This window comes from Chaetodon trifascialis, chromosome 15, assembly GCF_039877785.1.
Source record: "Chaetodon trifascialis isolate fChaTrf1 chromosome 15, fChaTrf1.hap1, whole genome shotgun sequence".
Taxonomy (NCBI): Eukaryota; Metazoa; Chordata; class Actinopteri; order Chaetodontiformes; family Chaetodontidae; genus Chaetodon; species Chaetodon trifascialis.
In genome coordinates, this window is record NC_092070.1 from 23,535,861 (window position 1) to 23,561,763 (window position 25,903).

Genomic DNA, 25,903 nt, shown 5'->3' on the forward strand with positions numbered 1-25,903 from the left:
GTTAGTGCGTCTCATTTACCAAGCTAACATCTCAGATAACTCTCACCACCTCTGTCTGATGGATACAGGTGAACTGTTGGACTTACACACCTTTTTGTGATTTTTGAGTGTTTTGGAGTATAAAGCGGACTGTTATCCTGGAAAAGGCTCATCACTAAACTAGCTAGCGCCGAAGAATGCTATTTTGTGGATATCTCAGCTTTTCCAGTACTTTTGTTGCGTTAACGTGAATTGAAAACAATAATGATTTCGGAGGAGAGAAGCAGCCACGTCAATAAACAAGCCCTGAACTTCCCCGTGGGTTTGCTGATCCGCTCTCCGAAGAAGCGCCTGGCCAAACTGGGGAGGAAACCCAGCAATGGATCTGTCCAGTAAGTCCGTCCGCGCCTGAGTGCTAACACCTCCACATGTAGTATAAACACTGACTGTGACAGCTAGTGTGAAAATCATTTTAACCACCTTTACTATGGCTTGATTAGTTGAGATTAAAAGTAGTTGTCATGATCACTATTTCCCTGCAGTACTGCAAGCTTTTCTAAAGTTCATGAACACTTCCTTTTTGCCTTGTGTATGACATATGTAGTGGAGATAAACCCACCCAAACCCAGTTCATCCACCAAGAAAAGCATTTTCCACTAAATTAATATTATAAGTAGTATGAAATCCATGTGAGATATATTCCAGTGTCATAGGGAAAGATTTTTAACTATAAATAACAAATAACTCAGGGGGGAAAAAACAACTAATATCTGTATTTGTGATAATAAATGATGATCAGATTTGAGGTCACATTTTAATCTTTTCATTTACCCAGAAATCACTGTGCACAGTCAGACACTGATTGACTGTTTCATGAAGATGTTTGACCTGCCTAGATATGAAAAAGCCACTAAAGGTACTAATGCAGAATGTGTATATTTAAGATAAGATAAGATAAGACTTTATTGATTCCACACTGGGGAAATTCAGTCATTACAACCAGCAAAAAGCAATTACAAAATGCAAAAACAGTGGCACAGAAGGATCAAGAGAGAAAAGTATACAGAATAGGAAAAGAGCTATGTATAAATACATTTTGTACAGGTTATAAAAATACTAAATGCCATAAAAATCCTGCTGCTCATATGTTGTCATATGCTGTATTGCACTTGTGAAATAGTGTTGCATAGGAAGGACATTGAGTTTAAGACTTGTCACTTCTCAGCGTCTCACTGTCCTCTCCTCTGTTCCCTCCCAGGTCCAACAACTCGGACAGCACCGTCCGCTCCACGGAGAGCGTGGGTGTCCGGCAGCCAGCCAAGAGCAAAATCCGTCGTCACAATAACAGGCTTTCAACTGTTTTCAACCACAGCCCCAACCTGCGGGACGGTGGGCGCCGCGGCCAGGGGTTGGGCAGCGGGACACTGGCAAGTGACCTCCAGGCTGCGGACGACCCGGCAGAGCTGTCCAGTCAGATGTCTGTCCCCGGCATCCTGAAGATCTTTGGCAGTGACATCTGTCAGGGGACCAACTATAAGAGCGTGTTGGCCACCACACAGTCCAGCGCAAAGGAGCTGGTGAAGGAGGCCTTGGAGAGGTGAGGGATTTCATTCAACTGCTGTGTGAGTCGTATTGTGATTTAATTTGGGATGGGGTTAAAACACGTTAGCTAAACTACATCTTACAGCCTCAGTTTTAGGTGAAAGATCTGAGTCTCCACGATCAGTTGAACTTAACATGATATCTATTGGATCAGCAAGCATTAGCTTCAGAACTGGATTTTTTGGAGGATTTGATATTTTTTGTGATGCTCCTTATTAAATATGTGCAGTACCAGGACCAGGAGGAATTTTGTGGACGTGCTGCTTTTCTTTATTTTATGTTGTTGTAAAGTGAATATGTTTAGTGTCTGGACTGTACACTCTGGACACTCTGTGGTCCTCTTGTCTAAATTTCTACTTTTGTTGCTCAGGTACTGCCTGGAAAAAGAAGACGCCAATGACTACGTGCTCTGTGATGTCATTGGCCAGACGGGCACAGATAACCAGTGGAAGAGGGAGTGTTTCCGGGTGGTGGGAGACAATGAGAAGCCCCTCATGCTGCAGTCACTTTGGAAACCCAAGGAGGGCTTTTCCAGGCGTTTCGAAATTCAGTTGAAAGCGAGCGTTGAAGAGCAAAGTTTGAAGGACAGAGACACAGTCACAGCAGGTATACATGTCTGCTAATACCTTCATAGCTTTTGTCCCTTGTCTTCTTCAGAGACAAAATTCTGTGCCTCCTCTCTTTAAAAACGCACATCTAACCATCTTCAGTGATGTAGATACAATTCAGTGACCCTCTCATCCTTACGCCTGGGTAATCAATCACTCAGTCTCTGTTGTGGTGGCATGGGGAGCCTTTATCCTTGTCTCTTATTGCAGACTAACAGCCTTCATTGTCCAGCTTATCACCAGCTAGAACAGGGGAGATGGCAGGCATGTGAGAGAGGTCAAGAGGAAACAAAAGCTGCAGTGAGGGATAGAGGAGGTCAGTGCAGCCTCACTCTTATCTTTGTTTTATTGCAAGGGCCCATTAGGGCCCCGTGAAACATCGAGGCACCGGGCGTCTCTTCCCACTGGACCTGTAGCTGCCAGAATGTGGCCACTCGCTGCTCTGTTATTCTTTCTGTCAGAGCTCACTTCCTGCACACTGGAACTGTTGACGTTGGCACAAGTTTGTTGTGGTTCTCCCTGCGTTAGATGAATGTACTACTTCAACAGTACTGGCTATTTAATCAGTACTAATTTGTGATTATTAGTAATTACTTGAGAAAAACATTTATGCCCTTTGTTTGTGAGTGTGAGATGATAACATGGATACCACTCCCGTATCTGTACTTTAAATATGAGTCAGCATCCAGTTAGCTTATCTTAGCGCAAGGACTGGAAACAGGGAGAAACAGCTTGCAGGACTCTGTCAAAGGTGACAAAAAAGCACTTCCTAGCACCTCTAAAGCTCATTAACATTATCTTGTTTCTTTAAACTGTGCAAAAAAAAAAAAGTGTAAATTGCAAAATGTCGCTTTAACTCTCCTGTTTTTCTACAGATCAGACAAACAATTTGCATGTTAGCGAGTGAGTTTAAAAGGTGCCAGTAAGTGCATTTTGTCATTTGTGGACAGAGCCAGTCTCACTGATTTCCCCTGTTTCAAGTCTTTATGCTAAGCTAACTTGCTGATGACTCAACCTAATACAAATAAGTGACAGCTATCAATCCTCTCATCCAACTCTTAGAAAGAAAGAGTGTGTGTATTTCCCAAAGTATTGTATAAGTATTCCTTACATTTTTTTAATTGTAGGTTTTGCTCTGTGGCTTTTATCAACCCTTTATGTTCCTAATGCTGTTTCAAAGTGTGACAACTTACATTTATGTCATAAAATGTTGAAAATGGAAGAAACTCAGCACCCAGTGATTACAGTCTGTCATATTAGTGCCGGTCAATATTAGTCAAACCTTAGTAGTCATCGTTGTGTCATGTGTGATCCACCCTCCTCTCCTCTCATGGAGCAGAGGAAACTGCCCTTTACCTCTACAGTGTGGGTTTTTAGGCACTGAGCCCAGCCTGTCACAGCGGTGCTGAACAATGTGGAAAACACCCACTTCCACAGCTGATAAGAGCAGCAGAGCTGCGGGTGTGAAGCCGGGCTCTGTGGACATTCCATGGTGCTTAATGGCTCCAAATGAGCTGAATAGTGTTTGTGTTACGTCAGGTCGACAGAGCGGCTGTTGGTATCAGATAGAGGTGGTCACATCTCACTTTCCCCACACATTTCCTCTCTTTCCTCTGGTTGTGTTTCATTTGAATTGGTGCCAGTGCAGTGAACCGTCATGCTGGCGTCTGTTTGATTGAGTAGAGTGATTTGAAATCTTACTTACTACTAACAAAATCAAAGAGGCCTGTTTTGAATGTATTTGTACTTTTCATTTTACTCCAGTAGTTCCACAAACTGTCTAAAGCAGAGGTATTTTGGCAAGTTTTTGGTGATGAAAATGTAAATTATCTTTGGAAAGCTAGTCATGCTTTGACCGAATCAGTCTTAGATGTTAAGTTTAGTGTTAGTCTGTATCACTATCTTCTGTTTCTAGAAGAAAATACATGATTCATATTACTTTGCAAAGAAATGTCTTTTGCTGTCTCGGAGGGGAAATGCTCCTTATTCATGAGTTATCACAGTTTGTTAAAGTCCCCACAAAAGAAAAGGTGACAGCTGCTGGCTTGTTTTTGTTTGTAGTGTTAGCAGCCAGGTTTGGGTTCATTTCTTTAACACACTGTCATCTTGTCCATCCAGGCATCAATGCTCAGGCTCGTAAGCTGCAGAAGAGCCGTTCCAGAGTGACCTCACTGTTTGTGGACGGCAGTGGGGACGACATGGACGGACTCGGCATCTGGAGAAGTTTGAGTGAGATGGATCTGTCCGCGATGGGGAAGGAGGCCGGCCGAGCCCGGCAGAGCGCGCTCAGAGAGGATCCTGAGGCGGAGGCTGACAAGGAGGTCCTGCGGCTCGGCATGGAGAAGGAGGAGACGGAAAGCAGTGACGACAACACCACCCAGTACTCCATTCACCCGCCCTTTGACTTCCCCTACTTCCTCCTGCTGCAGGGATACAGCCACAGACAGGTGAGGGAGGGAGGAAGAGAAGTGCTACCACACTTTAAGCCTATTAGCGCATTAGCTGATACATAATTATTATGTATCAGCTAATGCACTGATGGGCTTAAAGTGGATGAGACAGTATTTTAAACACTGATGTATGCTGTGAAATGAATTGATAGAGCTCTGTATAATTACTTTTAACAGAAAAATATGTAAATAACAACTAAACACAGCTCAGTGTGCTGTGTGTGTGAGCAGATGTTTAAGCCTTTGACTAAGAAATTTTCAGTAAGATAGTGTTTCATTGTCTTTAAAGGAAAGTAAAGTATTAGGAAACTGTTATTAGTGGGGAAAATGGTTGAGATTACAATATCCACTGGTCTATAAACAGTACTAGATTTCAGGCAAGACACTACAGATCGATGGAGATAAAAATTTTCACCATATATCTCCATCAAACTTCCACAGTTGATTACTTACAGTAGGACAATTATTTTTTCTTATTACACGTTTCTGAAATGTTATGATGAATTATGCAAATCATGCATTATCTAATTAAATATGCATTCATTTGCATACACTTCCAGAACAGAAAGCGCGACCAGAATAAACACTTGAATGTGTATTTTAGTATTTAGTATTTATATCCTCCTTCATTCCCCCTTCTGTCAGCAGCAGAGCAGTTAGACTGGCTGTGATTATGAAATGTATATGAAAAGAACATTGAAATGAATGGTTTCTCTCAGCTATCTATAGATTAAATTATTGTGTAGTGGAAAGTTTGTTCCTGAAGAAGGGAGGACTCTGTTGTAATAAGGTCACTGAAGACCTCACAAGATCCTTGAGAGTGTCCTGGCAGCGTTTGGCAGAGTCAAACATGAGCTTATAAGCGGCGACGCGGTGTAAACAAGGGCACAAGAGTGTTGGATTGAACGTCTAACGTTAAGAACCTCAAGGAGAAAATCAGGAGTCAGAGAGGAGAGCTTTGGTAACACAGGTGTTCTAACAGGCCAGAGACGAAGGAAGCACTCAGAGCTGCACTGTGGATTTCTCAGGGTGGATTCAGGCTGGCTCGACAGAGGTGTGCTGTCCTGCAGCTCAGAGCGAAACACAAGCGACTCTCTGCTCCAAGCTGACCAAGACAGGACGAGCTGTCTGTCATCATGTCCCAGTGGAAGGACAAGGAACAGAGTGTTCACCACACAGTCAGAAGTAAACCTGCTCAGGATGTTTAAAACAAGGAGATAACCCCGATTAAAGATACACTGCAGAGGACAGACTACACAGAAGCTATTCTTAGAGTATACAAACAAACTCAGTGGGAGGGGGCACTTAAACTGGTGTGTTGTAATCTACATACCACTATATGTGATCAGGGTTTTAAACTATGCCTCCTCTGAAAGCAGTTTCTAAAATATCACGTCCCACACGGGTCCCTGCTGATGTGTGTGTGATGCAGTTTGAATAACAAGTTTGCACAGCTCACTTCTCTCAGTAAACCAGAGAGTCAGGCTGCGGCTTCAGCACGGACCAATCCCAGGAACAGGAAGCTCTTTCTCGCAATGTTGTTTATCCCCGCTGGTGGAGATTGCTGACTGTGCAGGATACTGGTAGCACCAGAGCAGAGCAGGAACTGCAGCAGGCCTAATGTTGCTCAGTGAAGCCAGAGCCAAAGCAAAGAAACAGGCAGGTGTATACTGCTGTGTGACAAGCTGCAGCGTTGCCGCTCACAGGCCTGTCAGACGCAGATGATACGGTATCACTGCATGCCTAATAGTCTTAATGTGGTGACTTGGAGGTCATGGACATCACTGGTGGCTCACTCGTAAGCCCTTCCTTTCCTGTCTCGCCTCACGCTGCCGGTGCAGGTGTTTGTCCCGCTGCTTTTCACACGCGCTCTGCTGGGTCATTTCCAGAATGTTACACAAGAAAATCGATCCCATCCCACACACTGACGTTCAGGGTTTTGCATCAAGAATCTGGGATTAAACTAGATCTGAAGCAATTTGTGGATTAGTCGATGAACAAAAAAATGATCAGCGACTGTTTTGATAATCGATTAATAATTAACAGGTGCAGGCAGTCCTGAGTTTCATCCTCAGGAGGCTTTTATGCTTTGTTTATGCTCAGACAAAAGTCAATGCGTGTCAAGTGAGGAAGAAGGAATAATTGTAGTTAACTGTAAATTAATATCTATTCATGGACCTACTTTATTGCTATTTTACAATCCCTGTAAAGAAAGAGGTCAAGTACTTGGAACAACAAACGTATTCTAATGAAATAAAGGTAAACAGTAAACAGTTTGATTCTGCTCTTAATCACTAGGATGTAGATTTTTAAGATCCTCCTTTTGGGGGGAAATTAGAAAAACTGGCTAGCTTGTTTAAATCCTTGTAACATCTTAATAGTAAAAATTGATTAATTTCTTTACTTTATTAAAGTTATTTGCTTTAATCAGCATTGACAATAAATAGGCTGTTGTTTGGACAAAACAAGACAATTGAAGATGTCGGTTGACCATTTTTTTTGTAATTTCTTACATTTTATACACCAAATAATTAATTGTGTAAGTGCCAGAAGTTACCTTTGATTTGCTGTGGTTTTGTTTTGACTCATGTGAACTGATTGTCTTTGTGTCTTTGGGTTTTGGACTGCCAATCGGACATAAGGGCCTTTTATAGACCAGATGGTTCATGTATTAATCGAGGAAATAAATGACAGAGTAATTGATACCAGAAATAAATGTTAGCTGCAGCCTTTGATTAAACAAGGCACTTTTTTTTGCAGGACTTTGTCATCTACCTGATGAGTGGGACCACCACCATTTTTGGCTGCTGCAGGGAGCACTATAATGGAGAAGATGAGGAGAGGTTAAAGGTCGACATCCTTCTTTTCGCTCCTGATGTGTTGCCTCAACACTGCTGTGTCAGACGCCTGGACTCTAGCATCCCAACCTCCACAGGAGACCACAGAAAGACACTGACGATGCTGAAGCCCCTCCACGGCGCTCCTGTGACCAGGAATGGTTTCCTTCTTAAAGAGGAGGTGGAACTGAACCCGGGGGACTTGGTTGGCTTGGGAAAACACTACCTTTTCATGTTTAAGGATCCTACCAGCACATCTGGATCCTTCCAGACTCCACCCTGGATGACCAGACTCTGCCCGAACTCTGACACAAAGACGTCATCCTCTTGTTTATCATGCGGCTCCACCATCACCATCAGGAAGCTCCAGAGGAAGCCTTTACCGCCTCGTTGGAGGGACCTGGAAGGCACAGAGGCTTTGGTAAGCTACGAGCTGGAGCAGGAGCAGAGGGTTCTGCAGGAGATTTTGGATCTGGTGGACCCCAGTGGAAATGAACCAAAGCTGACGCCTGCTTTCCTGCTGAGCCTGTGCATCCAGCACTCAGCCTCCACCTTCCAGCTGGCACACTTCAGACAACTGCTGCTCCGGATAGCCAGCCAGATCCAGCTCGTTATGTGGGTAAGGATGAAGCTCTGCTCTTCCTGACATCAGATAACTGACGTTTTGTTCCAGAGAATCTCAAATAAGCAGTGTTAGTAAGTTATGAAATGTGCCATCAGTGGTGGATGAAACGTACATCAGACGGTTGATGTTTGCTGGTAATGCATGGATGAAATTGATATTTTCTTTGCGTGTTCTCCCTCTCAGGAGAAGACAAAGGAACTTGCGGCACTCCAGCCCGAAACGTGAGTAGACAAACCACAAGCATTTCCAGAATGTCCCAGAAATACATGACAATGACCTGCCACAGAGAGCTATATGACACATGACACCTCGAGATTTACTGTCTGAATAAAAGAGGCGTTAAAGTCTGATTTTACAACTATGTGCTCCTTCAGAAAACAATGAGTTGATTTAAATGCAGGCTGTGCAGAGAGAGAGTTTCCCACAGTCTCTTCTCTAAGACAGTAACAGCAGCTGAGAGTTTTCTCATGAGCACCGTATCTACTTTTCTTTATCATCAAATGTCACCGGATTACATTCTGCCTGTCAGGAGGAGAGCACAGTTATCAAAGTTTAACAAACTCTCAACCAAAGACCGTTGTGGGAGCGTAAAATACAAGTGAACGTAAGACAGAGCGAATATTCAAAGGACAGAAGGACCTTGATGTCTAACAGCAGCTGCTAATAATTATTTTAACTATCAAATAGCCTATCAATTATATTTTTTAGTAGTTATTTTGTCATGAAATAAAGTAAAAAATGTGAAAATGTCAGTCAAAGCAAAAACAGCAAATTCTCACATTCAGAAACTGGAAACTGAAGAAGTTGCTGTAACTCTACATTAGATTTTTGCTGATTTGCAGAAATATTAGAGGAAGTTACATCAAACTAGGTTAAATTGAGGATAAACAGAAACAGTCTACTTCTGTGTTAGGCTTAGATTATGACACTTGTACAAAAGATTTTTTTGTTAACTCTAAAAACAGCTAAATAACTTAAAGGATGTGATGGAGGACACACAGTAATGAGGAGATCTAAGAAGGAGCCAATACATTAAAGAAGGATGATTCTGAAATCAGCCCTCGCTTGTGTTGGTAGCCAACGCAAAGGCTGGCGTCAGGACATCAGCTGTGATGTGATCTTACTCCTCAAACCTTCTAAGGTCTCGTGGGTCGGCAGAGAAAAGTGCATCCCAGTAGTCAACTCTGGATTTTTTAAAAGCTTCAATCAGATTTTGACATCTGGATTAGTTAATGACTCATGAAAAGGCAGTAAAATCACTGTGTTTGAACATCAGGAGCTCCAGTGAGGGGCAGCCTGAGCATCTTCAGCTGCTCAGCATGGAGGAACTGATCCCGGGTCTGCAGCCGCTGGTGCTGTGGATGGCCAACTCCATCGAACTGCTGCACTTCATCCAGCATGAAGTCCCTCAGCTGCTGCCCTGGAGGCAGGACCAGGACGACGAAGGTAGACAAAAAAAACGCGATGTGGCCTTTAGCTTTTTTACCTCCGTCATGCTCACAGTGGGCAGACCTGCAGTGTGTCATACAGTACGTGTTTTTAAAATTTGTTTGTGTGTATTGTCAGGTCTGTTGGACTCTGAGATGTCCTCCACTCGCGCAGCCTGTGAGGAAGCCATGACAGTCCTAGAGGAAGTCATCATGTTCACCTTCCAGCAGTCTGTCTACTATCTAACGAAGGTTAGCCGCCACATGTTAATACACTCTGTTCTTTAACAAACAGCATAAAGTACAACACTTACACACATTCATAGAGTGACAGCAACATGTTTCACCTCCTTTTGACTTGCAAAATCTGAGAGCCAGTCACATGTAAAGTGGGAGATTGGACTGTGGAAACACTGTTCTGTTTTCATTGAACATATTCCAGACAGAAAACACAACAACAGAATGGAAACACCAACTCTCAGTCAGGAAGGGTCTGCGAGATAGTGAGCCGGGTGTCTTTTCCACTGACTGGAAAATAAACAAAAAGATTATCTTGTCTCCCAAGGCTTCACTTGTTTGTTTGATAACAAAACCAGCTTGCCTGATTTGGTGAGAACCGCTTTATGAACATCTGATGGTCTTCTTTAGTTTTGCAGCGGCATTAATGAATTGTTGAAAGTTAAGCCAACCCAAAGTGCTTTACAGATACATTTTAAATGCAACTAAACAATTAACACAAACAGGCAAATAATTGTTACAGACAGTATTAAAATGAATTGTGTAAGCGTGGGTATTTAACCAGGATTTGAAAGTGGAGGTAGGTGGAGGACGTCTGTCAGCGAAGATAAACTGTTCCTAGACTAACTGCTCAGAGGATCTGAGGGGTCTGGATGTACAATATGGACTGAAGAGATAAGAGATGTAGGCTGGTGTCAAACCATGCAGAGCTTTAAAAACAAATAAAAGAATCTTAAAAGCAATTCATTGTTAAAGAAAGGGAGGCTAATACTCTGAAGCAGCTGCAGGTGAACTAAGGAAGACCAGCTGGACTAGACTCTCATTTATAGAGAGCTGTAGTGGTCAAGATGTGAGGTAATAATCCAGATCTTCAAAACAAAGACAAGGGTTTTATTTCCACTGTTGAAAGCCAGTGCTAAAGACAGAAGCTGGGGTCCAGTCTTTGATGTCCTGAAGACAACTAAAAGAGACTGAAGATTATATGTTTCGCTGAGTTTCAAGAGGAAGTACAGCTCTGTACCATCTGCTTAGCCATGATAAAGGATGTTGAATTTTCTGAAAGCCCCGGTGGAAGCATGTATGAGAACAATAAAACAAGAGCCCAGGATGGAGCTTTGGGGTACGCCACAGGAAAAGGTAGCAGAAGCCAATGAAAACTGATTCATCATTATTGATAGTGGTCTATCTATGTCGCAGATACAGTTGATGCCACTCTTAGGCCACTCTTACATCTGGACACACACTTTGATAAAGACTTTTGAGAGTCTGGAAATGCATCTGGATTTGTTTTGTGACAGAACAGTCGACCCTCCTGTTTTACAGCCTGACAGGACACTCCCAGGCTGGATTTATGTGACTTTCCCATGTTAAAGTTGCTTATTAAAGGCCGTCTGGTTTACGCAGAATCCAGTCGACATCACAGCGCAGACAGTGAAAAGCAGAGCCTGTAGAAACGCCACCCTGCACAGTGACTGTTTGAGGAAGGGAGGGAAGGAAGCAGGAACAGTCTGTGCTGGTGTTTTCAATACTCAGACATATTTCTGTTGCTTGTGCTGCACATCAGCCTATACTGACAAACGAGACATTTTACTGCACAGTAAAATCTCTTCTGTCTGAAAACACTTCACTGACACGTTTCTTTAATGTGGCTTTTTCAGAAGCAGTTTTTCATTCACTCTTGAGGCACGCAGTCCCGCTTTGTTTACAGCTTGAATGTACATTACAAATTCTCTCATAGTTAGATAATGTTTTATTAACTGTGTGTTTGCTGATTACTGTTCTTGTGGTGGAGAGAAAGGGAGGATTAGCAGCGGTGAACTCATCAGAGAAACCCCTGACGGGGGAAAGGAAGTCAAGAGGGGAAAAGTTGTTCTGTTAATTTCCTCAGAAATATGGCTGATCATCATTTCAGACATTACTTCTTCACTTCTTATTTTTCTTCTTTCTGGCTAAGTCTACTTAAAAATAGAATATGAACGACAAGGTTCAACTGTCAGCTGAACTGCTACCTCAGGCCTGCAGGGTTATTGTCGTCTTTATGGCCTCTTTCAGTTTCTCCGAGGTCATTATCTTAGTCATGGTGTGTGAGTGAGAGTGTGTGTGTGTGTGTGTGTGTGTGTGTGTGTGTGTGTGTGTGTGTGTGTACCTAACAGGTGATGTCATGCTTATGAAACGGTGGCAGAACTGTGTCATAAGACAGACTAGTGATAAGAGCCGGATCTGTGTGAGGACCGACAGTGAGGTGGTGGTTCAATAAAGCAGCTTTCAACACGGTTCTGCTGTGTTTGTACGACTGCTGTGTTCCTGTTTAATGTTATACATAAGAATGAAACTCCATGTTTAGAAACACGTGACCCTTTTTAAAACACTGCGTTCAGCATCTTTAAGGCTGCATTAACAGCGTTTTCAGCACTAGACAATGAAGACGATGCTGATTTAATTTGGCTTTAATTACCTTGAATAAAGGAATTTGGGCTAATGTCTATTTTTGTTTAGTTATCAGGCGCTTCTGTATTATGAGGTGCCAAGTTGGATACAGTAGTGGACCTTTAAGAAGAGCCTTTGAAAAAGTTTCCCTGTCATAATTATAACTTGGATGTTGATGTGAACGCTGTTTACAAGTCAGAAAGAGGTAATTATGGTATCTCCAATATGACACGAAGGCGGCATATTAAAGAGACACTATGTAACTTTACTGAGAAGAAACCGCCGACCACAAGTGACAGTTAAGACTGTGAAATTGCTTAAAACACAGTGTAACAGTAGCACAATAAGAGAGGAGTTATGAAGTCAGTGAACACACTTCCTAAGGTCACTTACACATCAGTGTCCACCTAAATTTAGCTAAGATTGGCTCACATTAGCATCATACCAGACCAAGAAGGGATTTATCGGGTATTAAATTGGGGAATCGTGCATTTTATTTCATATCATTTTTAGTTTTCATTGCTAAGACAAAGAACGTGTTATTTCTTCTCTCAAAACTCATGGTCTCACTCTAACTTCATTTCTGGGTGGCGTCACCAGCTCCTGAACCTCTGTGGCTTCTCAGATGTACGACTCTTTTCACCAGACTATCGTATACAGTACTTTCTGTCCTCATCATGTGGTGCCGAGCTGAAAGCTGCTGCTGACAGTTTTGTATAAAGGAATCATGGATAATTACTGGGATTTAAAACGACTGAAACAAAACAGTGATCTGAAAGCAGCTGGAAACGTCCCTGAGCTGCAGAAAATGATGCAGCTTTTCATTGGGACTGGGAGCGCTAGCAGCTTTTTAACGAGCTAGACTAAATATAAGTTAGTGGAACTTTCTTATTTAGATAAAGGGTTTCCTTTTGTTTTTGCTGAAAATCAGTGTCTTTTACCACACTGTCTGCTAGAAAGTGTACACTGTAAAGTATTTCGAAACTGCATTTTGTCTGGAAGCACACAGCCCATCAGCTGATTTCTCACTAAATCTGACAAAGAAGTTTGGCAATAATTAAATTGGTTTATTCTTAAGAATGCTTATTTCTTAAAATTGGCACAGTAAAGATATTCTAGCATTAAAGTTCACATCTTAAAGTATCAGGGTGCTTCATTTTAATTCTGTGTTTAGTTTTAATCCTTGTTTTAAACTCTGTTGTGGGACATACTGTACGTGCAGTTTTTAGTTTAAGTTTGTGGAACTGCAGGACAGTGTTTTTAATTTCCCTGCAGCTGCCCTTTGTGTTGTGAAACACAAGCTTTCCTGCAAAGTTTCCTGTTTGCTCTGTGAGTGCCTTCCTCTGTTCGAGTCATGTCAGTGTCTTCCATACTAAACTGACCAAAGAGCTCTGTATTCCTATTAACTGTGTTTCTTACACTGTGCTGTCAGTCGTCAGCATTCAGCGCAGCATCAGCAGAGAGTAAAAGTCACCATCTCTTTCCACAGAGTATGTATTCAGCCTTGCCCGGTCTGCTGGATGGGAACCCGTTCTCAGAGAGTGGCCAGCTGCGAGTGCCCGATGGACTCAGTGGCATCCTGGAGGTCCTGAAGGAGGCCATGAAGCTTCTCACAGCCTTCCAGGTCCACCCAGACATCTCATTACAGCTCTGTGCCTACCTGTTCTTCTTCATCAACGCGTCGCTGTTCAACGCCCTCATGGAGAGAGGTAAGAAGAAACCTGTTTTAACTTTTGTTGTAGCAAGGCATATATGAAGAAACGTATGTCTTAGCTGCTAGCTACGGTCCATCTGCACTCACTGGATAATTAGCAAATGTTAGCATGCGAAACTAAGATGGTGAACAAGGTAAACATTATACTTTCTAAATATCAACATGTTGCATTGTCTTTGTGAACATGTTAGCATGCTAACGTTAACATTTAGCTGAAAGCACTGCTAAGTACACCCAGACACAGCTGCTAGCATGTCCATAGATTCTTTGTCTTGTTGGCATCACATGTCGAAATAGCTTTAGAGAGAATTCAATGTGTTTGTACTACTTTCATTATTCAATGTAACCAGGCAGGTTATAGTAGTAGCATTAATGCTACTACTATAACTGTGATTAGACCTTTTTTATTACTACTGTTCCTGAATGTGAACACTGTGTTCTTCAGGATCTGTCGCAGGGTTCTACCAGTGGTCTCGAGGCGTTCAGATCCGGGCCAACCTAGACCTGCTGATGGACTGGATCCAGAGCATCGGTCTGGGCGATCTGGCCACTGAGTTCTTCCAGAAGCTTTCTGCTGCTGTCAATCTGCTGGCCACACCCAAAGAAACCCTCCTGCAGGTCAGAGGACATCCGTTTCTCCTTTCCTGTTTGTCTGTTCATGGGCGGGTGTAGCCCCGAGAGTCGAGTCATGTCTGCGTCAGCCTGAATGTTTCCATTGTCTCAAAGGTGTCAGTACTACATTAGTTATGTGTGTTTATGTAGTAGGTGCCAAACTTTCCAACTTTGGGAAGTCTGAACCTCACTTAACCCTTCATACCGCAGCAGTGTAACTCCTCTTCTCTAAAGCTTGTTACTGCTGCCAAACATCGTGATAATGATGACTAATGATGCCATAAAAGTCTGTGGACGCATGTTATTTTATGGTTATAGTAGCCTTGAGAGTAGCTGCACTGGAAGTCACATAGCACCAGTCACTCTGATCAGATATGAGGAAATGTCCTGCAGGAGCAGAGTAAGTGTAAATCCACTAATGATCAACACATGATGTCACTGAATGTTGGCCATCACTTATCTAACTTGAAATCATGTGGTCCGTTTAACCATAGTATGTGTGTAATAAATTATCATCTTAAATCCTTTTTAACTAAGAGCTCAGATGGCATTTCAATGTTCAAAGGCACAGGCTCTGTTTCAGTGTATGCTCAGGAATAACATACTGCATCGCTCACACAGTCCTTTGCATCACCAGAACAACAACTTTATATTTGCTTTTACCTGCGTTGCGTCTTCGCTGCGCAGTGGTAGCTTGCCAACTTAACATTTAATCCCTCCTTAAGTACACCGCTCTCTTAGTTACCCATTCAAATCTTGTTTACACTTTGTTCCACAGAAGGAAGCTGAGCTCTCTCTTGGCTGAGTGTGAAAGACTTCTTCAGAGTCATAAAGGGAAACCAACACATAGAATTACTCAGGTGTGACAGATGAGGAGCAAAGGTTGTAGAAAAGGTTAAAAATACAAACTCTTCCTGATTCACAGGTTTGTTGCACCTGCAGAGATAATCAGATGGAACCAGCTGAATGTTTTGGTGGTGAAGGAGCCACATGCTACTGTTGCTTTAGTAGAAAACTGTGTTTTTATGTACTGAATATTATCTATGTATGTTATATCCAGTATAACTGTCAGCTGTAAAACAGCATTTTCCAGAAACGTCTTTAAATATCTTCATGCAGAACAGTAGTTTCCAACCTTTTTTAACCCCACAGCCTTATCACATGAGCTCAACTACCCCTTTATCTGCACCACTCAAATGGTCTTTAAGTGGATTAACACTAACCCTAACTGGATGTTGTTCACACGCTACATTTCACATAAGCAGCATATGACCATTTATCTATAACTGTTGACAGTTCAACGACAGAGACACTGATGACTTGAAACTAACTATTTATCCATCCTTTCAGCCATTTACACTGTTTACTCATTGCCTTTAGCTTCAGCTGTTTCTCCATTACATTTATCTGCTTTTTCATTACGTTTCGCTAACTACTACCAAAACTGTTTTACTTTGGCCTAAGTGTTTAAACATCGGCTTGCTTGCTAATTAATTTTCACACATTCTCAATTGCTTAACTGTTTCAGCTGTCCAAGGTAATTAGGCAGTTTACGGATTACGGTTACTTCAATTTGTAATCACATTTGGCTGTTTATTTTCCCTCTGAACACAAATGTGTGGATGAACTTGCTTAAATGTCTATTTTTTAGCTGAGTTCAGTTGATTTAAATAAGTGCCCCCAGGTGGGAATCAGGGCTATAGATGACAGTTAGAGACTTATGGTATAATTTAAGATACTTAAACTGGCTAAAGAGCTAGTTTAAAGTTGATAGCATCCTGTGCTCAGTCACTGGGATCTGCTGACTATATTTGAGGTATGAGGCTGTATTTCACTCTGAGGTTGACACCTGTTTTCACTGGATGACTCGGAGTCGTGGTGCCAGGCTGAAACATTTCCGGGGCACAAACGAACACCAGCCCCCCCCCCCCCCCACCACCACCACCACCACCACCACCACACACACACACACACACACACACAGCTGAGGAAGGCTGTGTCTTGTCTGTTCGGCGGACTGGATGGTTGCTAGGAAGCTGGTGGTTTTCTGTATTCCTGCCCTGGCATGAGGTCATGTTGTGGCTGCCGCAGCAGAGCACACACCCTCGACAGATTTTTAGTTTTCCATCTGGAGTTCTGGGCTTTTAAGAACTGAAGTGGCTCACTGGCAGGGCTGTAAATTACACCGGAGGATGTGGAACCGGCTGTTTTGCCAGAAGTTCTAGCGAACACAACATCTGAGGGTTTATTTTAGGAGAGTACAGTTGCCTAACTTTAAATCTCAGACAAAACAAACAGACATTTTAAAATTTCTGCTGTTTACAAGCAGCATTCAAACTTCACCTTCTGTTGAGCTCAGAGTGGCGTCTGTGAGTAAGAGAAGGGCAGCGACACAACAACATTTAACTTATGGTTTGTGCTGTGGCCCCGGCATGTCTGGGAAGTCTCACTTCCACCAATTCAGACGGACTGAGTGAGCGATGTAACGGTGGCAGCGTTTGTCCTGTAATGATCACATGAATGTCGCTGCCAAATGACTCACCTGTTTCCTCATCTTTGACAGACTTTCTGTAGTCATTCAAAGATCAAATATTATCTCTCTCAAGTGTGCCTGAGTAACAGCTGCTGCAGGGAAACGGTCATATTTCATGATAAGGACGTTCACAACAACCTGACAGGTGGAGAAATTTCATTTCTCGTGCTGCACAAGAACGACACATTCAGTTGAAGTACTTCAATATTTTCCCAAGAAGCATTGTTACCCCATCTGGTCCTGGGGTGACGGGCACAAAAACTGTTTACTCAGTCATATAATTGGTTTAAAATACTTTGCATGTAAATGAGAGAGTAGCAATGACTTTTTTTCCTTGTATGGAAACAAACATGATGGGAAAATACTTGTTTCTCCCACCCTGTCATTCTCACAGTGCCTACAAAGTGCTTTTGTGGCTCCTTCTTCAGATCAAACCATCAGAGGGTCACTTTTACAATCCTGCGTTTACAATGAAGGTTTTTACAATAAGTTTGCTTCACAGTTCTATATTTTTTCTTTCTTTGCTGTTGTTTTGTGTCCGTCCAGGCGTCCTGGGCGTCTCTCAGGAGTGAGTTTGCTGCCCTGAACCCGGCTCAGCTTCACCACATGCTGAGGGAGTACAGCTCCAGTAAAGCCTGTCCCACCGGATGGACACCATCACCGGATGATGTGGAGGATGCTGTCAGGACGGGTGAGTGACAGAGACCGTCCTGAGGAGGAAACGCCTGGTCAACAGACACACAGCCGTTAGAGTTTACATTTCTGTTTGGACAAAACAAACAATCTATAAACCTAAAGAAACAGTAAACAAGTACTGTACTTTAGTTGAAAGAATAACTGGCAATAATGAGAATAATTGTTAGCTGCAGCTTGAGACCCATCCGTCTCTCTTTCTGGAAAGAGTCTTTACAGCATCTGCACCGACTTGAAAATACAGTAATAAACTAAAAATAAATGAGCTCACTTTGTATAACTTACAGTTCTTACAAGTGAATGTGTGAAACTTTTTAGTTTTTGTTTTCATAAAAATATTTTTTTTGCGTTTACATCATGAAAGTACCTTCTACAGTTTTCTGTCTTCTAGTCCTGAAAGCGTTTCCTGAGCCGTCCTGTCCACAGGACGAGTCTGTGTACTGTAAACTGCAGTAACCAGACTCTCCTCCAGCAGGAATCACGACTCTATTGTGCAGCTTGCATGTTCAAACTTGACAGTAGGCGTGCTTGACTGCATACGTCATGATAAATAACAGAGAACTCAGCGAGAAGAACAACCTGATAGAAAGAGAGGAGGAATCTGCTCAGAGGCTCTGAAGAGAGCACGCTGAAAGAAGTGTGTGATGCATCAAGTCCTGTGCCGTCGAATCAGGCTGCCTTCTTTACGTTTATTTGTTCTCTGTTAGAAATTATTCCAACCTTTTACTACATACATGGACCCCCAAAGTGTTCAATATTTTAAAAAAGATTATCAGTGAATTGTTTAAAATCTATAAGCAAAACAGTAAATAGTGAAATAATTGAAGAAAATATTAAAACTCAATTTGTTCATGTTCACGTACTTCATAATGCCTTATTTATTTAAATAATATTGGCAGAATTTGGGACTCCACAGATATGAGGATGAAAGTAATTGTTAACTTTAATTCATCAAAGATAAATGATTTTTCACTGAAAATCAATATGATCAACTCCATGTTGTAACTTCCACGCTGGCTGAGTGGAAACGTTGGTCTCAGTCTGTCTTCCTCCAGACTAATCCTCTCCTGTCAGTCTGTCTCCACCAATCAGCTTCACTTACGTCTCAAATCCACCTTTCACAGCAGGGCAGCCGCCGCCTGGCTCTCACCTGTTTTCACCTGTCAGACTGATTGCACCCTGCTGTGTAAAGCGCTGCCCACTGAACACTCTTGTGCTTTATTTATGGCTTACAGTTACGTGTTAACCCAAACGCAGCAGCTTTTCTTGAAGTTACAAGGTTGAATTTCATTAGAAAGCTGTGATGAAGGCCTCTCTCTCTCTTCCTGCAGGCGACATCCTGGAGAGTTTCGACAACCACCCGCCGCTCATCCTGCCCAGCAGCACGTTTCACCTGGAGCTGGGCAAGCCCATCGTGGAGCCTGCTCTGTTTGAACAGCTCGGCCATCTGCAGGAGTTCATACGCCGACTCCCCCGCAGTGAAATCCAAGCCGAGCCTGATGTGGAGGAACAGGTAACAAGCTCTCTGACCCCAGAGCTCATTACGATGACGAGACGCCGGTGGCAGTCAGGAAATGAGACACCTTGATGTTTCTACATCTGTTATTGATTGACTTTGTTTTCCTCAGACTCAAATCGTCAAGGGGACGAGCACAGACAGCCAATCTGCGACCTCACCTTCCGTCAGAGTGCTCCAGGATCCCGCCCATCAGGTGGTCTGTGACCCTGTTACCTGCCCCTCCCGTGAGGCAGACCTGGACTGTTCCCCCCCTGTGGAGCCGGCTCAGGCCCGAGGATCTCATGGAGACCTGAGCAGCTGTGAGGCAGTCCTGACCCAGAAGCTGAAGAGTCTGGAGCTGCAGAACACCCTCCCAGGACAGGCCGACCTGGTCTACCACAAGAGTCTGGCACTGGACCCATCCTGCCTGCTGACGCCACCCAACACCCCGCAGGGTATGGAGCTGGCTGAGTTGGAGGCGGATCTGCAGGAGGGCGCCCGCCAGCAGAGGAAAGGTAACTAACTTACAGTAATTTGAATTATCTGGATAATAGAACAAAACAAACAGTACATGTAATACTGTGGATGCAAACACATTCATCACTCATCAGTCAGACTGGACCAATCAGGGCAGAGCTGGATCATACTGTCTCCTGCACCCATACAGGGCGCAAAGCACGCCTCAGTGAAACGGGTCGAAATAAAAAAAATTATATATCAAAATACATTTTATACAAGAACACCTAAAACCTAATATATCACAAAGACTCAAAAAGATCAAAAAAGTTTAAATGGCAAAAAGCAAACTATCAGCAGACCAACATGCGTGTTGTATCTGAGAGAGACCATCAAATATAATCACATTACAATTTCAAAAAGAAAATGTTAATTATACACAGCATACAAAACAGTTTGTTCCAATTATAAACAACAAAGGTTCGACTTCAAAATCCGTATTTCATCACTTTGGTATAAAAGGTAAAGGTGTGAAATATCCTCAGCAGGATGAGCAGGCAGAGACGTGCTGCTTCCAGACGGCCCTCAGCTCATGAAACACCCTCAGGGAAGCCGTCATGGAAGTCACATCCTCTTTGAGTCAATATGAGCTGTATTTTACTGTGTTTCTGCAGCATGAAAGAGGTTTTCTGTGGCCTCTTAACAAAACACATGCAGATACACAACGAATGATGACGACAACTCATGTGCAGCATGTGGGGAAAAACTCTCCAAAGAAATAAAACCCGAAGAAACTGAGAAACACAATCAGTGATTTGACAACACACACGTCACAGAACACACAGAAACACACTGAAGCTGATAAACTGTAAGAGCTATGTTCATGTATGTGTGCTGTATTTAGACACATAGGTGATTTGAGCTAAATGCTAACATCATGCTAATATGCTCAAAATGACAAACCTACCTCGCTGATGCTAAAATAGTTTTCATTTTAAATAAATATGCCTTCACAGATCCTTTAAAGTGGTCTTTTAAAGCCGCTAACAGCTGAAAAGCGTTAGCTGAAACCTGACTGAAGATGATGACAGTTGTGAGTTGGGAGTGTGTGCACATGTAGAAAGACACGGTGAAACAAAAGGCTGATACTCATCTTAATCATGTACTCAGGTTTTTGTCAAAATGTAGCTTTTTCTCTGCGTTGTTTCCTTTCGTCCACACTCAAACACAGTGTTAGTCACTGAAATCGGAGCTTTGGAAAACTCCTTCCAGGGTGAAGCTCAGGAACTTAGTTTGCAGTCTCGTGTCAACAGGAAAAACTTTTTTGGCTCATGACGTAGATTTGGCCAAACAGTGCTGGTGTTAACCTCGTTAGCAGGACGGGGACCCTGCTGGTTCTGGACAAGACCCAGTTACAGAATTACAAATCCTCCTACGGCGAAGGCGAGCCATGCGTGATATAATGTTCACACCTCTTCGTAGCCTACGAGAAATATGTTTTATTCAGGCTTGTGATTGGCCAACAGGGCTTTAGGTTTAAGGTTATGTAGCCGCCTGTTGGTTTGGCCTGTTCAGATCAGATGTGTTTTCATCGTTATGAGGGCAGATTTTTTCTTTTTTAAAGATAGCAGGAAAACCTCATTTTAAGAAAATGTACATGTGGACGAGGCTAAGAATAGAGATAGAAATAGAAAGAATAAACCACAGCCCCACCACACACATTCATGGCTTCACTGGCACACAGCAGGTTCTGCTTCAAATGACACACACTCTGTCACTTCAAACCGTGTCCTCTGTTAATAACGCCTGGAATGAGGTCACCTCCTCTGACTGACAACATCTATTAAGGAAAGTATTTAGTGACTTGACCTTGTGGACCAGCTGAGTATTTGTCCCTGGAGGTTCCAGGTCCATGTGAAGGCGCCCCCGACATAAAAGAGGTCGTCCCTTCATCTTTTACTGACTCTGAAGGTCAAGAATTTCAAGTGGAAAGGCTGTGCAGGGTGGGTTCAACGTGCAAAGGAAAGAGGGCTTCCTCTCCCACCCCTATTGTTTTTGGACGCCTCTGTCATGAGGTCATCTGTAGGAGTGAGGGAGTCAGCAGAGAGAGGGCTGGCTCAGTTTTTAAATGAAAGGAAAATCAACTAAACTGATTTCAGACATGTTGGCTGTGGAAACCGTTTCTAAGCTTCAGCCTGTGGATGAGGTGTTTTCCAGTGGCAGTGTTTGACATTTGAGAGGCAGCGTCACATCTTTGTGACCATCGTAAAATGTGACCTGTACTGCCTGGATGTTACTGTGTACAAGTGCTTGTTGCTTCTGCATTAACCTCTTTAAAGCAGGTGAGAGAAAGGTTAAGAACCTGAAAACGAATGAGGTACAGCTGGGTCACATTTTCTGATGCCCCCTAATAGATTTTTTGGGTGTTATTTAGTCTTAAAAGAAGAATTATCATTTAAATAAATGTCTGTTGAATCAGTATCTATCATGAAATGAGGTAACACTGTAGTGATGGTGTAAGCTAGGAAAAATAACAAGTGGCGCACAGTTTTCCATCACCCAGCAGTGGTTGGTCCATCTGAGAGGGTAGGCGGAGCTAACACAACAGGTTTCCTCTTCAGCTGACTTGTGTGTGAAGCGGCGTGATGTCGTCTCTGATCACTACAAATCTTCAAAAACAAGTGCAAATCCAAAGACACTGGTTGAATCTCTGGGAAGTGAAGTCCAAAAAACACCTGCAGTTACCTCATATCGCCAGAGGTGGCGCCAAAGAGAACAAAAGTGAGGTCTTTAAGACTGAGTTTAAATATGCAGCATATGAATATTGTCAGGTAGCGATCTTTGTTTCACCTGATTTAAAGACGCTGAACGTCACACAGCAGAGCACCTCACAGTCACAGCTCATGAGGTGAAGTCTGTGTTTCACTGAGAAAGGGAAGCTGGTTAGCTTAACTTCCTAATCTTAGCACTGATTAGTTTTGGCTTTTTTCCCCTCTAAACAATTCAGAGAAACGTGACACTAACACCACAAAGCAGGGGGATGTTTTGACATAGGACATAAACGCATGAGAAGGAGAGCACATATCATCGTTTTACCAGCGTTCAAGAGGAAACTGTGTCACTTTACTGCTGCATAAACTGTCAGTGAGCCAAACATCCACACCCTGCTGTCGTCACTGCAGGAAAATAAGGAAAACCTGACCAAATAAATAAAAAAGAAACCTTAAAGATGTACGTTACACGCTGATGTCTTTCATGTGGTGGATTCAGGAGCCCGGTTGGTCCGGACGCTCTCTGCCTCCCCTCAGATCTGAAGCAGACCTTCAGAAACACTCCTCGTCACATGTGATTGTGTGTGAGTTTAAGAGGTTCACCCTGTGTTAATGCTCCCTCAGACCCCCCACCGTGGCTCTGTGCTGCCACTCAAAGGCTTTAAGCTGAAGGACTCTGCTGCTCTTAATCAGATGCCTTAACTCTCATTGGCTACTGGATGTTTTATGTTTTCTCCATTAGTTTCTGTGATAAAAGTCATTTATTTAAAGGCTTTGAGGATTTAGATTGAAACAAACCATCTGGCACCATCTGTCTGAACGTCCGTCCTAATTAGCATCAGTTTAATGTTTCCTCACGCTGCACACGTCACACTGCTATTACACAGTGCAGTCCATTAACTGATTAGTTGGTATAACATTAAACTGCAGCTATTTTGATCATTTTTCAAGCATAAATGTTAAACATTAAACATCTCCAGCTTCTCAAATGTGAGAAATTGCCTCCTTCACTTTTCTATGACATAATAGCATTTTCCACTGATTTCTGATATTTTATACATTAAAATATCAATCAAATAATTAAAAAAAAATAATCAGCACAATAACAGTCAGTAGTCAGTAGTTACTAGCTAGTTAACTAGTATTATAATAAAGGAAATTAAATTACTTTGAACATAAGAGCAGGAGAACTGTGGCCTTTGTTTCCATTTTCCCAACACTGTGTTTATATCCAAGACGCTCCAGCACTCTCTGATTTTTATACCCAATATCTGATCAGTTTTCATGAGTTTTCAGCTATTGTGCAAACGAAAAAACCAATCAAATAAATATTTTTCATGACGAAAATTCATTTTCATCATGGACGAAGCTAAAGAGATGTCCTGTTGTACACCCTGATGGGGAGTCTGCATCGTCCCACCCTGCAGGCCGTACCTTTGCCTCCACATATCCACCTCTGTGGCTTTGGCTAACGGCTAATGTTATTTTCAAAGTTTGGTAATCCTTTAATCTGGCCCCAAGAATTACAGAGAGGTGGTGATGTCAGGAGAGAAAAGAGCAGTGGCCGATCTGTCATGGGAATTTACAGTTGGGTTGGTGCGTGGAATCTTAATCGGGGGCGGCATTGTTCGGGGCAGGTCCTGCGTGGGGGGCAGACAGGCTGCATGTTGGGAAAAGGCGGGGGGAGAGCAGGGGGAGCAGGAGCTGCAGGGGTGGGAACAGGGTGTTTGGGAATGCTACTGTTGCTGCGTTAGTGTTGTGACAGGACGGCCACAGGAGCCGGACAAGGACAGGAAGTCCCTGTTAGGGCGCTGCATGGCGCTAACCTGTCCTAGCGCTCAGGCTAACAGCTCAGCGGGTCATTTCAGGGTCTCAACACGGCGGCTAGTGTTTGTGTGCTGTCAAAAAAAGAAAAACAAGTCTTTCAGGTGGATAATTAGAAGTGTAGAAATATATTCACTGAGATCAGTCACAGAGAAAGACTTTGACCCTGTCTTCAGGGGACAGGACATGGATCTCCTGGAGGCCAGACACCGGTGGTGGTGGAGGAGGAGGAAACCTGCAGGTGGTTCATGTCCGAGGAGTTAAATCTCCTGAAAGAAGGAAAAGATCAGAGCAGGAAGAAAGAGCAGAATTCGGAGTTAAAGGCACAAAGACGAGCTGTGACAAACAAACGTTGAACGTTCTGCCAAAGCTTCCTTTCCAGAACTCTTCATTTGAACCTTTAACATGTAGTTTTGATAGACGTGAAGCAGTCAGTGAAGATCCAGATCCAGCAGGACCTGTCTGGGTGTTTGTGTTGATGTGAGCATGTTTGTCTCCTCTTTGTTCAGCCAGTGGATGTGCAGAGTGGAAGACTGACGATGTGGAGGAAGAAGAAGAAGAAGAAGAAGACAGAGAGGAAGTGTTCACGGTGGAGCTCCACAGAGGACCGCATGGCCTCGGCCTGGCGCTCGTGGATGGAATGGTAAGAAAAAGATGGTGTCATTGATTTAACCGCAGGTATTTCAGCATCGTTACAGTTTCGAGTAAAATGAGTCAGAAACGACACATCTGATCACACTAAAGGCTCTTTCTGACCGATGAGGAGCTCTGCAGTCCAGCCTGATGTGGCGCGCTGATACACGCTCACCGTGAATATTTGTACAAAGTCTCATGGCAATCTGTCCAGTTGTAAGTAATTTCAGTGTGGACAGAAGTGTTGGTCGCTCCGTTAGCGTGACTACAAACAACGTTTGGACTGAAGTGCCTCCTGCTGTCAGTAATCTCTGACCTTCCTGTTGTTCACACAGAAAACACAGCTGAGGATGAGCGGCATTTATGTGAAGTCGGTGGTTCCCGACTCTCCTGCAGCTCGGTGTCAGAAACTGAGAACGGGCGATCGTGTCCTGGCTGTGAATGGCATCAGCCTGGTTGGTATGGAGTACAACACGTGAGTATTAAAGTACACACAGTACACAGTCTGATCTCCGCTGCCTGTCACTGTGTGTTTACAGCTGTCTGTGTTTTCACCTCAGTGGTCGAGAGCTGATTCGATCTTCAGGAGACTCGCTCAGACTGCTGGTGGCCAAGATCGACTCCAAGACCAGCAGCAAGAGCTCGGCTACGACTAAATGCTGAAGAAGAGCTGTGGCAGACGATCGAGTGCAACCGGGAATACCAGAGCATGTCTGGTCCATCCTGAGACATCCAAAGTCAGTATTTCTGACCAAAGCCACTTCCTGTTCCTCCTTTCAGGCATAAGAAGCACTGAGACAATCAACCAAAGCAGCAGGACTGACTCACGGACGCTTTTTAAAAGCTCATTTTGTGCTCCCAGCCTCCCTCTGGCCTGTAAACTCTGTCAGGCTGTGCTCCTCATACACTCAGAAACCATGAGGAACAGCTGACACCTCCCTTTGGATGTCTGAAGAACACCACGAGCTGCTCCACGA

At 43.3% G+C, this 25,903-nt stretch overlaps 1 protein-coding gene across 1 annotated transcript; it reads left to right on the forward strand.

Moving 5' to 3' along the window:
• Window positions 1-154: 154 nt before the first annotated feature.
• On the forward strand, window positions 155-25,589 carry radil2a (Ras association and DIL domains 2a). The gene is made up of 16 exons (XM_070982113.1): window positions 155-371; window positions 1,238-1,576; window positions 1,952-2,187; window positions 4,308-4,636; window positions 7,400-8,095; window positions 8,285-8,322; window positions 9,378-9,547; window positions 9,668-9,780; window positions 13,682-13,901; window positions 14,352-14,524; window positions 17,598-17,742; window positions 19,076-19,257; window positions 19,373-19,757; window positions 24,803-24,936; window positions 25,262-25,401; window positions 25,487-25,589. Exons 1-16 carry the CDS (start codon window positions 244-246, stop codon window positions 25,587-25,589), a joined length of 3,531 nt encoding a protein of 1,176 aa, XP_070838214.1. The 5' UTR covers window positions 155-243.
• Window positions 25,590-25,903: the final 314 nt, after the last annotated feature.